Source organism: Tupaia chinensis, unplaced genomic scaffold (assembly GCF_000334495.1).
Source record: "Tupaia chinensis unplaced genomic scaffold, TupChi_1.0 Scaffold144767_1, whole genome shotgun sequence".
Classification (NCBI taxonomy): Eukaryota; Metazoa; Chordata; class Mammalia; order Scandentia; family Tupaiidae; genus Tupaia; species Tupaia belangeri.
The window spans coordinates 896153-909745 of record NW_006204627.1 but is presented as its reverse complement, the minus strand read 5'-3'; the positions used below and the strand labels follow the sequence as shown (position 1 = coordinate 909745).

General features: G+C 35.3%; 1 protein-coding gene across 3 annotated transcripts in view; it reads left to right on the top strand.

The window, feature by feature from the left end:
* USP47 (ubiquitin specific peptidase 47) overlaps window positions 1–13593 on the top strand; it is a 92728-nt gene that overhangs the window by 28326 nt on the left and 50809 nt on the right. For all 3 annotated transcript variants that reach the window (XM_014583799.1, XM_027767842.1, XM_014583800.2), the window contains exons 6-8: window positions 1633–1778; window positions 2578–2657; window positions 5231–5380. In XM_014583799.1, coding sequence (XP_014439285.1) covers window positions 1633–1778; window positions 2578–2657; window positions 5231–5380 — 376 coding nt within the window. The remainder of the gene's footprint in view (window positions 1–1632; window positions 1779–2577; window positions 2658–5230; window positions 5381–13593) is intronic.

Genomic DNA, 13593 nt, shown 5'->3' with positions numbered 1-13593 from the left:
CCCCCCCCCCCCCCCGGGGGGCGATTTCTTGCTTTCTGTCTCTCGGACGAGCGCATGTGCCCTATAGCAAAAAAAAAAATAAAATAAAAATTAAAATTAAAATTAAAAAAAAAAAGAGGAGACTGTTAAAGTGGATGTCTAATATTGAGTAGAGCCATTATAGGGAAGCCTTGAAAAGAAGAAAGTGAAATGTATTCCATTGACCTCTGTGAGGCAGGAGGGAGTGCCAGTGTGTGTAAAAGGAGGGTTGGCAGGACCAGAGTGCCATGGCTGTTAGTCCTAAAGTAAGACAAGTGTTGAACACTTTATCAAAGGAAGATGAAAACCAAAAGAAAAACGCCTTTTTAATATATTTGTAAACTGTAGCAGAGAAAAATGAATGTTCAAGCTTCCTTATGAAACTAAGTGTAAGGAAGTAGAAAGTAATCTCCTTGTTAATTTAATATAGAGGATATTATTAATATTATCTTTACTTCATATTTTGTATTTGTTTAATTTTGTTGAATATAGAATTATTTTGAGAACTTTTGTATGTACATTACCAACTTTAGTCCTCTATTATTTTTTCCCTGAATTCTTAAGTTCTTCAGTTGGGAATTTACTTGTTATCGAGATAAACCCTGTAGTTAGGGCTGCTATTTAATCATAAGTTTGTGAGGGTAAAAATCTTACCTGGATTATTTTATTTACATATATTCTCTTTTTAAAACCTTTCATTAGAAGATATTTCAAGCATTCAAAAAGTAGAGAAATAGTATAACAAATATCTGTCCACCTGTCATTCAGCTTTGAATATTACCAATTCATAAGCCATTTTTTTTTGTTCATAACTCTTCACCCCAATTGTTTGAAACCCCTCCCCCCATCATATGGTCTATAAATTATATCTCAGGTCACTGTTAAGATTTCTCTGAGGGCTGACAGGTGGCATGATGGTTAAGGACACTGGACTCCCACATGGCCGACCACGGTTCAAGTCCTAGACCTAGCAGCTTGCTCTCTCACTTTCCCTCTCTCTTTTTCTCTCTCGCCCTCTCCATCTCTAGTCAAATGAAAATGAAATAAATTCATGAATAAATAAAGTTAGAAAAAAAGAGATTTCCCTGAATGCCTCAATTAACAGTTATTCAAATCAGGATCCAAAAAAAAATTCATACATTGCAATTGCTTGTTAGGATTCTTTATCTTTAATCCTGTTCTTTTTTTTCCCCACTTGTGATTTATTCCTTGAAAATATATATTAAAAACGAATGTCTTTTGTCTTATAGTTTTCCATAGTTTGCACTTTGATGGTTGAATAGTATATCATTTAATATTGTTCTTTAGTTGCCTTTATTTTTTATGAACTAATAAGACAAAAATTGATCGGATTCAGGTCTGATGATTGCTTTTAAGTGAACTTTGTCCTTCATTTTAGACAACTGTTGCCTTATTGTGCCTTTTCTTGTTACATCCTCTAGTTTTTGTGAATTTATGTATTAAGGGCTAATTTTTTTATTAGATATTATTAGTTATAGTTAAAATACAAATTATTTATAGATTAGAATTAATATCTTACATTATTATGATTTTGATATTATACTTTGAAAAAAACTTTTTATAAATGAGTTTTTAAACTTTTCATTTTTATAGGTGGGAATTTGAAGAATCGGAAGAAGATCCAGTGACAAGTATACCATACCAACTTCAAAGGCTTTTTGTTTTATTACAAACCAGCAAAAAGAGGGCAATTGAAACCACAGATGTTACAAGGAGCTTTGGATGGGATAGTAGTGAGGGTACTAATTCTCTTTTAATAAGTATTCCTAATATCCAAAGGAATTCGGGGAGGTAGTAAAATTACAAACATATTTCATATATTAGCATCTTAATTATCTTTACCTTAGACCGTTTCATTGCTTTTTGGTGAGATTTAAAAGTAAATTATTTTTAAAAATTTAAACTCTGAAGTTTCATTTTTGGTCAATTAAATGTTTCTAGTAAAAAGTTTTTTTAAGGGACCAGCAGCTAGTGTAATGGCTATGTCGCTGGACTCCCATGTAGTCGACCGCGGTTCGTGTCCCGGACCCGGTGGCTTAAAACTCACGCCGGGCACGTGTGTGTGCGTGCCCAAGATCCTGAGAGGAGAACAGAGGAGAAGGGATTGCAGCGTGGCCATCCCCCCTGGGGGGTGATTTCTTGCTTTCCGACTCTCTGTCTGGTGAGCGCACGCGCCCTATAGCAAAAAAAAAAAAACTTCTCCAAAAAAATAAGTTTTTTTTAGTATCCTATCTTAATATACTTAAACTAAAAATGTTAAAACTTGTTGTCTTGGAATTTTCTAGTAAATAGTTTAACTATACAATGAAAAATAACAAAAATAAGTATCATAGCACCATAAAGCATATGCTAAATAATACTGGGATCTCTTGGTTCTTTTCCTTGTAATTATCTACTATAAGGTATATTTTTGTGTTAAGTTAGCATTATTCAAAGTAGAATTTTCCATGTTTCTGCCTATTTGCCTTTAAACAACAAATTAATCTTTCATTACACTAAGTTTACAGCTATTTTTAATTGTGTTTTATTTTAAAATAGCTTGGCAGCAGCATGATGTACAAGAACTATGCAGAGTCATGTTTGATGCTTTGGAACAGAAATGGAAACAAACAGAACAGGTAATTTACATCTCTTGAGGGGATTGTTTTCTGATAAATCATTCATTATTTTAAAGTGGCATTTATTCCATTGGGATGTTTTAAAACTTGGGCATCACTCCAGTGGTTAAATTACCCAATGAGAAATTAAAAGTATTGGTTTTCATTTGGCCATTAACTAAGTCATAAAGAACCTCATTAAACTACCATAGACCCTGTTTCCTCATCTTTAAGAAATTGAGGTGTGTGACCTGAAGGGTCTTTTTTAACTCTAAAAATTACGTAAGTCATATTTATATTCATCTGTCTATATTTTTGAATAGAATTTTCAGATATTTCCTAAGTAAACTATATGTCCTATAGTCTCTAACACATTAAGAAGTATATTTATCAAGCAATATATTCATCTCGACCAGTGAAGATTAGTTATTTGTTTTTGACATCAAGGATCCTCGTTAATCTGTCTTGTCTTATCTAGTGGAAGGTGGAACAGAATAGGAGCAGGAAGAACGTGAGATGTATCATTGGGATGAAGAGTAGGGATGAACTAGCTGGGTGGGGCTCAGTACAGGGGAGGGTTTATGAGAGGGATCACCGGTATTTAAGAGGAAGAGTATCAGGTAGCTTCAAGGCTCTGATTTCTGATTAGAACTATTGTGGTTGCTCGGACCAGAGTTCTTCAAACTGTAGGCTGCGATCCTCTTATGGATTATGAAATTGAGTAGTGGGTCAACATCAGCACTTAAATAAAAAAGTGAATTTAGAATAGTATAAGAGATCATAAAAGTAAAGAGGAATATTTTATGAAACTTTTCTCACAGTTGTATCCTGTGATGTAGATATTTTCTTTTGGTATTTTGCTTATCAGATGTTTAAAAATCACTGGTTTGAACCACTTTATAGAGCCCTCCTAGGTTTAGAGTAATAGTAAGTAGACAGTGTTGGTGGATCCATTTTGAAGGTTTTTAAGTGCTAGACATTTAAAGAGATATCAATTTATGAATGGTAAACTTTGTAGTATGCTTTCCCTCATGCTTAGTCTTACTTTAGAGATAATGAAAAAAACTCAAGTGCCTTTAGTGATCTTATTTCACTACATATCCTATGGGAGTGTATTTTGGTAACTTTATTTAGATGGTCTTAGGGGCTATTTCTTCTTCTTAGGTCTAAGGTTACCCTTCCTTCTCATTACATCCCTCCTTGTGGGTCAGCACTTCCATTAAGATCAGCTGGGGCATTCCAACTGTGGTCTCAAGTTTTGATACAAGAATCTTGGGCAAGGCAAGACATTTACATGGAGGGTCCTTACTTAGGGAGTTACCTGCCTTCTTTGAGCCAGAAGAGCCCCATTTGGTTGGCTAAGTTTGGGGACTAGGTGAGAGATCCATTCTTTGAGGTGAGGAAATTTTGAGGGTAATAGATTTTAGGATGTCTTTTGAATTCCATACACTTAAAAATAAAAATCACAGTATAATATTGTTCCTTAAAATTGTTTTATGTATATTACTGAAAGGTAAAGTGTTTTATTTTCATCTTTAGCGAGAGGATATTATTTTATAAATCAGAACTTATTATTTTTCGAATGGTGATATGCATATGTAAAGTTATAAAAACACAGTTATTCAGCTATAAAAAAAAATTAACATGCCTAAAATGATAGATTAGGATATATTCTCATCTTAATAAAAAGATAGTAGGAGGCTTATAGTATAATAATATATTGGTAACTGATTTCATCAAAATGTATTATAATAGTTCTTTTAATGTGATAAGAGCATTGAATTTATTTTTTGTATATTAACTCTCAGATTTTTTTTTTTTTTGGGGGGGGGGGAGAGGTTTTTCACTGTACAGACAGAGAGAGAGACAGAAAGCAAGAAATCACCCGCCGGGGGGATGGTCACGCCGCAATCCCTTCTCCTCCATTCTCCTCTCGGAATCTTGGGCACGCATGCACATGCGCCTGGCGTGAGTTCTAAGCCACCGGGTCCAGGATGCAAACCACAATCGACTACGTAGGACTCCAGTGACATAGCCATTACGCTAACTGCTGGTTCCCATTAACTATCAGATTTGTGTTAATCTGATTTTATTTATTTTTAGGTGATTTTTATCAAGTATTGATTTTGTTTTTTTTTTAAGAGAGATTTTTGCTATAGGGTACATGTGCTTGACAGAGAGACAGAGAGGGACAGAGAAACAGAAAATGAAAACTCAGCCTCCCCCCACTGCCCCACACCCCCCCACTTCCTGGGGGATGGCCATGCCCTGATCCTTTCTCATTGTTTTCCTCTTGGGATTTTGGGCACAAATGCACACGCACCCAACCTGAGTTTTAAGCCACTGTGTATGGGACATGAACTGTGGTCAACTACATGGGAGTCTAGCATGTAACCATTATGCCATCTGCTGGTCCCAAGTCTTCATTTTTTTCTATAAAATTTTAGGTAAATTTATATTAAAGCTTTCTAATTCTTCCACAGTAAAAACCAATATTTTTTGTAGCCAGTTCTAAAAATAGTGTTGTGTTTTTACATATTTTAAAAATTACTTTTAAGGAAAATTTTTTAAAATATAAGTGTTCTTATTTTTAGGCGGATCTTATTAATGAACTGTATCAAGGCAAGCTGAAGGACTACGTGAGATGTCTGGAATGTGGCTATGAGGGCTGGAGAATCGACACATATCTTGATATTCCATTGGTCATCCGACCTTATGGATCCAGCCAAGCATTTGCTAGTGTGGTGTGTACCTTTTACCTGACTGCTTGTCTATCCTTACTCAGAATACATAATAGCACAGTGGTATAATCTCCTGTAAGGTAAGCATTATCCTAGATACACCTTCTTGGGTGGTTAGTCATTCCTGCCTTTAAAGTAGCAAGATCTAGAAGATTTTTGATCATTCAGTGAGTCCTAATAGTGCATGCATAAGAGAGAAAATGAATGCAAATGGACTGCTTCATGGCTCTGGGCTTTATTCTTTCTGATAGTGATTATTATAGATAATTTCAACTTTTCTCTTTAACCTTCAGACAGTCTCTTATAAATGCTATTTTTGTATCAGAAAGTACTTTTTTGTTTTGGGACAGTCATTTTGTCCCATCTACTCTTTTCCTTCCTTCCTTCCTTCCTTTCTCTCTCTCTCTTTCTTTTTTTGAAGAGAGGCGTTTGCTATAGGGCACGTGTGCTTGCCAGAAAGAGAGGGACAGAGAGACAGAAAGCAAGAAGTCACACCCCAGGGGGGATGGTCAGGATCCTGGGCATGCATGCACAGGCACCCAGGGTGAATTTTTTTTTTTTTTTTTTGGAGAGGTGTTTGATATAGGGTGCATGTGCTCGCCAGAAAGACAGAGAGAGCCAGAGAGATAGAAAGCGAGAAATCACCCCCCCCAGGGGGTATGACCATGCCACCATCCCCCATTCTCCTCTCAGGATCCTGGGCACGCACGCACGCACATGTGCCCAGCATGAGTTTATGGCACTGGGTCCAAGGCTCGAACCACAGTCAGCTACATGGGAGTTCAACGACATAGCCATTACACTAACTGCTGGTCCTCCAGCATGAATTTAATACACCGGGTCCAGGATTCAAACCACAGTCGACTATGTGGGAGTCCAGCAACATGACTATTAAGCCATCTGCTGGTCCCACTGTCCCATATACTTTCAAAATTGGAAAAATAACTTTGGTTTTTATGACAAAGAGTATTTTTTAAAGAAGCATGCCTATTCTAAATATTTAAGAAACATACATTTGTATAAGCACAGATAATTTGAAGAATCAAAACTATAGCCACCTTCATTTTTTTATTTGAGTATCTAATTAAAGAATTAATCTAAGATTTCATTTCTCCTATCATCTGTTTTTTAATTGTTTTATCATTTTCTTATTGTATTTTACCTATATGTATGTGTGTTTACTTATACAAAAGAAGAGTCAATAGAAGGAGTTAAGTTGATGTTTAAAATCAGAGTGTTTAAGAACATTTATTTGAACCTATTAAGTGCCAGAGGAAACATACAGAACTAAATGAGATATCTAAAAAAATAGAATTTCATGTTGTTGTTGTGTTGGGTCTCATTGATGCTGTATCAAGCAATGGTAGGTCTTAGCTAAAATCAGTGTTTGTAAAGCTGTTTCACACTTGATCTTCTAAAATAATGCTACAAATATGGTTTAGTCCTAGAGTCTCTAGCATAATTAATTCCTTTTGTTTTTCCTCCTACTTTTACAATGCTGTTATTAGATAATCAGAAAGAAGTTACGGAATCAGTCAGTGGGAATCTAAAATAACCGTCTTAAAGGCCATTTTTGGATAGCATAAGATCAGTTTCTTCCACTATTTTTCTCAGTCTTCTTTCTGAATATATTTGAAAAATTAATAACTCTCATTCTGGGTATATTAGATTGGCCTTGGTTTGGGTTACTACTTGGGTTTTTCATTTTTTTAAACTTTATTTTACATTTTTTTGACAGTTTGAGGTAGAGATTGCACATTGAAAAATCATTAGCATTTGTCTTTAAATGATTAATTTCCTCATTTAAAAAAAATTTGTCAGAGAGTACATGTACTTGTCAGAGAGAGATGGAGAAGGGAACACCCTTCAGTAGGGCATGGTCACACCATAATCCCTTCTCCTCCAGTTGTCCATCCTGTCAGTATTTGGGGTGTACATGCACAAATACTTGATGTGTTTTTCAAGCTGTTAGAGCTGGGCTTCATCCATGCTTTTGGCCATGTGGGATCTAGTGCCTTTAACCACTAAGCCACAGGCTTGGCTCACTTTCCTAATTTTAAAAAATTTAAAAAAAAAAATTTGTCATAGGGCACATGCACTCACCAGAAAGACAGAGAGACAGAAAGTGAGAAATCACCTCTTAGGGGGGGACGGCCACGCCACAATCCCTTCTCTTCCATTCTCCTCTTGGGATCTCGGGCATGCACGCACATGCACCTGGTGTGAGTTTAAGTCACCAGGCCCAGGACTCAAACCAAGGTTGGCTACATAGGAGTCCAGTGACATAGTCATTATGCCAAGTGCTGGTCCCGTCACTTTCCTAATTTTTAAATATTGGCATTTCCCTGGGAAAATATACTAAAAAAATATTTGATAGTTCCAAGTTATGTAGTTTTTTTTTTCCATTTGTTTATTTAAAGTGTCTTAATGAGAAAATTTTCACACATATTATTTAGTATAATTTTTTTTACATATTAATTGAATGTTGAGGAAGCTAGCTTTACTTATGCTGTTGTGTTAGAATTTCATACTCGAGTATTCAACAAATTTATATAATGAATAATTGTGTCATTATTTATTCATCTGCTCTAACATCACACTCAAGTACAATACAGACATAGTAATGTCTATGGAAGATACTTTTGGAGAAGTGAAAAATGTTACATTTTTAAATGTGTAAATTCTCCAAAAGCAGTGTGCTCTGTTAATACACTGGGTAGTTAATACACTAGGCAGTTGGCGTGGTGGTGTTGGTGGTTCAGTGGTGATTGGAAGTTACAGCTATGAAGCAGTATATGAGCAGGTCTATAAAACACATGCACTAGTAGGGCTTGCAGGAGGGAACTAAAACTTTGTAGACTTTGTTGGACTCTCTTGAGGGTATTTACAGCAGGTAATACTACCCAAGATAGGGGTTCAAAGGAGGATACTACTTTCAGAGAACTTTAGCTAGAGGTAAGTAATTTCCCATTATTTTCTGAATTCAGAACCTATAAATATACTTCTAAGTCTACAAATATTATATAGCATTTAAAATTAGTTTTATATCACTGCTTGCCTTTGAGTATTTTGTTAATTCTATGCGTTTTTAATGATAAAAAGAGTTCGGTGTCAGTATGGATTATAAAAATCTAGTGAAAAGAAGCATAAAATTACTCATTCAAACTATGTGAAGTTTGGCAGTAGTTCTAGTTGGACTCTTAAAATTTATTTCTTACCTATGTTAGTGAACTCTAGTATTTAGATATACACATGCACACACACACACACACACACACACAGCATTGATGGTTGTATGTTCTGTTTATTTTATGTTCTGTTCAGTGATCTGTGCCGTTACGGATGTGTATGGGGTCAGACTAACTTAATGTGTGGTTTTTTGTTTTTTGGTTTTTTTTGAGAGGTTTTTGCTATAGGGCGCATGCGCTCACAAGAAAGATAGAAAGCGAGAAATCACCCACCAGGGGGGATGGCAATGCTGAAATCCCTTCTCCTCTATTCTCTCAGGATCTAGGGCATACATGCACATGCACCTGGTGTGAGTTTAACCCACCAGTCCGGGACTTGAACTGCGGTCGACCACATGGGAGTCTAGCAACATAGCCATTATGCCAGCTGCTAGTCCCAAGAACTAACTTAATGTTTAATTTCAGACAAAAAAACTGTGAGATTCTGTTAAAAATTAAAATGTATTTTTTAAAAGTTTCTTTAATTTTGAGACATGCACACACAGTCACTCCTGAAAATGTGTCATCACGCCGTGATCTCCCCCTACCTCCCCACCTCTTTAGCCAGTCAGAATCATCAGCACATGTGTGCCTAGGTATTTCAGGTCAACACAAGATCCAATACACTTGTCTTCCATGTGGCTTCAGAATTGCAGAGTGACATTCCACGGCCTGTGCTAGGCCTCAGGGTTTTTTTTTTTTTTTTTTTTTAAACCTTCAATGAAACATCCAGGTTTTCTTTTTTATTATTTAATTCTATTCATCATTATTATTTTGAGACAGAGAGAGAGAGAGTGAAAAAGCAAACCCTTAGGTCCAGGACTCAAACTGTGGTTGGTCATGTGGGAGTCCCAGCACCTTAACCACTGCGCCACCTGTTGGCTCCTGAGACATCCAGATTTTTAGATGTTCAAATAAATTAGCTTGAGCATATACATACACACACACATTTTATATACATATATGTGTGTGTATACACATATGTACATATATATATATTTTTTTTTTTTCCTAAAGAGAGATCTTTGCTATAGGTAACGTGTGCTCGCTGAAGAGACAGAAAATGAGAAATCACCCCTAAGTGGGGATGGCCATGCTGCAATCCCTTCTCCTCCATTTTTCTCTTGGGACTTTGGGTACACATGCGCATGTGCCTGGCTTGAGTTTTAAGCCACTAGGTCTGGGACTTGCACCATGGTTGACTACGTGGGAGTCCAGCAAAATAACCATTATGCCATCTGCCAGTCTGGAGAATCATATTTAAGAAATGAGCACCGTATTTATCATTATAACATCTATAATCAATTTAATGGTTGTTTTTTAGCATACTTGATAGCAGAATCTATATATTTTTAAGAGTCTTTTATTATAACATTTTCATTATTGAGCAGTTTTTTAAATAATTATAATTAATATTTATTGAATTTCTCATCTTCATTTTACCTGACCAAGTAGGGAGTCAATATCATTCTGTCTCTGAGACTGAGTTGTTTTCTACACTAATTTTTAAGGAGATTTAATACATATTCTAGGGAAGCTTTTTTTTGATTAAATAAATTTTATAAATGGTGTAAGTATAATCCTTTTTTGTAAGATGACAATGCATACTTTCATTTTAAATGCTGCACTTCCAGAAATAGAGAAATTTGTTTAAATATGTTTAACAGCATTTTTTTTTCCTTGTGGGACATCTGTTAATATATCTCAAGGGACAGTGGGAGACTGAGGAACACATTGTGAGAAACTCTGCATTAAATTAAAGTGATTTATGGCAACTCTACATTTATGTCATTGGGATATTGAAGAGGAGTCTAAATCCTAAAATATTTGCTATAAGTTCTTGTTTTACATATTTTATTATTAATCCTGAAAAATTAATATCAGCTGAAAAAAATCACTTGTTTTAGTCCTTTAAATTTTTGTTCTTAATGATTAGGTAATTAGAAACTTCTGCACTTGTTAGCAGTGTCTATTAGATCCAAGTTTTCTGAATATCGTAATCAAAGTAACATTGAATCTACTTACTGCCAAGTATTGATATATTAGAGAATGCATTATTATGATAGTTCTACTTCCATTCTAGTAAAGCAAAGAAATTAGTAATAGTTTTTTGTTGGCTAGTTATAAAAGCATATTTTGAAAATTAATGTACCCTCACATGTTTGCATTATGTGAGAAAGTACTTTTGTTTTTAACAGTAAAATTTTAGACACTATCTTTTTATGGATGTCTTGTCATACAACATATTTATTCAGTGCCAGACATACTCTGGTAGATACTGTGGTAGGTTATTTTGTTTTAGGGTGCTTTTTATTCTATTATTGGATAAATACATTCAAATACCTATTTTTATTACAATATATTCTAGAGTCTGATATGTTTAGCTACATAATTCCATATAGTACATTTGCAGAGGTCAGATTATGTAAAGACTTTTGCTCCTTAAACAAACATGGTTTAATGATCATGTTAAATTTCTGAGTGGTAAATTGTTAAATTGATAAATATTTATGAAATCAAAATCATTTCAAGTATTTAGCTTATAAAATTTTTATCATAAGATCTACCCTGATTAATTTAGGTATTTTAGACATTTTTATCTGGTTGACTCAGCCATGCAACTCATTTGGATGAAAGAATGACCCAAATTTGTCCAAATATGTAAGCATCACATAAAGAAAAAAAATCTTTCCACAGACTGTACCCTCATTTTTCTAGGAATTTGTGTGGTTGGACATAGTGGGAACCAATTTAAAAAGTGGGGACTTCTACTTTCAGGAAGATGGAGTAGATGTACATTGCCCTATTTCTCCCGCTAAAACAACTGAAAACCTTGAACATTATATATCAAATAAGCATAAGAAGACTCTGAAAGGTGGAGAGAAGGCATACAGACTAGGGACCCAAGCACCCAAGGAATGACATGGTGGTGAGTTCCCTGGGTTTTCTTTTTGCCTAATTTATCCCAAACTTGGAGCAGAAGACGCTGGCAACCTGGAAACAGGAATGGGCGCAGACTAAATTAAAAAGCCTGCTCTGTTTAGCCAGTGGACCAGGAAACAGACAGCCTAGGAAGTCAGAAAACTTGCAGGCATTAACCGTTTTGCTCTAGCCAAATACCACAGAAACACCATGATTTCAGCTGAACTCATGCCAGTCAAGGCTGAGTGGGAAGCCTAGATTTCCATCCTCATAATGTAACAAGTCTCCTTGACCCCACTGGAGTTGTTTCAGAGATGGCTGGGTGGGAAGCCAAGACTTCATCTCTGCCAGCAGTAACAAACCTCCCCATTACCCATTTCCTTGGTTCATTGTCATAGAGAACACATGAGGAGTCTGGTCTTCCACTCCAGTCTGACAGAAATGAGGTGATGCTGTCTCACCCAACTGGAGTGATAACTCAGGAAGTGTAGGGGAACCAGGAGTTTCACCAGCTGCCATTGATAATAAGGCCAGCCCCTCTCCACTGTGATACCAGTGGAGGCCTCAAGGGGTGTGTGAATGAGATACTCCTGCTCCTTACATAGGAGATGGTATCAGCAGAAGCCTACTAAAGCAGCTAAAATTCCTGCCTTCCAGCAGTAATGAGGATACATCAGGTGTTAGTGGAGGCCAGGTGAGAACCTTTACTTCTGATCTACCTGGCAACAATGAGGCAGAGTCTCCTTCCCCAGCTGTAGCAGTGTCAGAGGAAACCAGCTAAACCAGAAGATTTAAATAGGATTCAGAAGTTCGTAATACCCCAAATGTCCAGGTTTCAATAAAATATCACTCTGCATATGAAGAACCAGGAAAGTCTCCATTTGAATTTAAAAAGAAAATCAGTAGACACAAAGACTGAAATTATAGAGGTGATAGTTACCTGACAAGTATTTTAAAAAGCCACCATAGAACTGCTTTAGTAAGCCATTCCAAACCCTCTTGAAACATATGAGAAAAATAGAGTTGTAGGGAAGAAATAGCAGATATAAAGAAATGAAAATTTAGAACTGATGCAATAACCAAAAAACAAAAACAAAAACAAAACTCAGTAAGCTCAGTAGCAGAAAGAAGATAGTAGAAAGAATCAGTGAAACTGAAGATATAACAATAGATATTACCCAGTCTAAACAGAGAAGATAGAGTAGGGAAAAAAAGAAAACAGAAAATGCCTTTAAGGGCCTATGGCACTATAACAAAATTATAGTCCTGGAAGAAGAGGAAAAAGAAGGTAAGTCTTAAAAAGTACTCAAATAATGGCTGAAAATCCTTTATTTTGGCAAAAGCATAAACTACAGATCAAGAAATTTAGTGAACCCCAAACAGGATAACTCAAAAGAACTTGATCAAGTTCAATTATAGTCAAACTTCTGAAAACTAAAGACAAAGTATCTTGAAAGCATCCAAAGAGGAAAAAACAAGTGAAAGCACTCAGATTTCTCATAAGCAGATTTTTCATTGAAAACCGTGAAACCAAAAGGAAATGGCAAAATTTTTCAAGTGTTGAAAGAGAAGAACTGTCAACTAAAGTTTTACACCAAATGAAAATATTCTTCTGGAATGAAGAGGAAATCAAAGCATTCTCAGATGAAAAACATTAAGAGGATTTGTCACCAATAGATTTTTTAAAACATGGCTAAAGAAGGAAGTGGTAAGAGGAAAGCATCCTGGAACATCTGTGGTGTGATGGTTAAGGCACTGGACACCCACATGGCCAACCATGGTTCAAGTCCCGGACCTGGAGGCTTGCTTTCTCACTTTCCCTCTCTCTCTCGTGAGCATGTGTCCTATAGCAAATTTATTTATTTATTTATTTATTTATTTATTTATTTATTTATTTATTTATTTTATTTATTTTTTATTTATTTATTTATTTATTTATTTATTTATTTATTTATTTATTTATTTATTTATTTATTTATTTATTTATTTATTTATTTATTTATTTATTTATTTATTTATTTATTTATTTATTTATTTATTTATTTATTTATTTATTTATTTATTTAT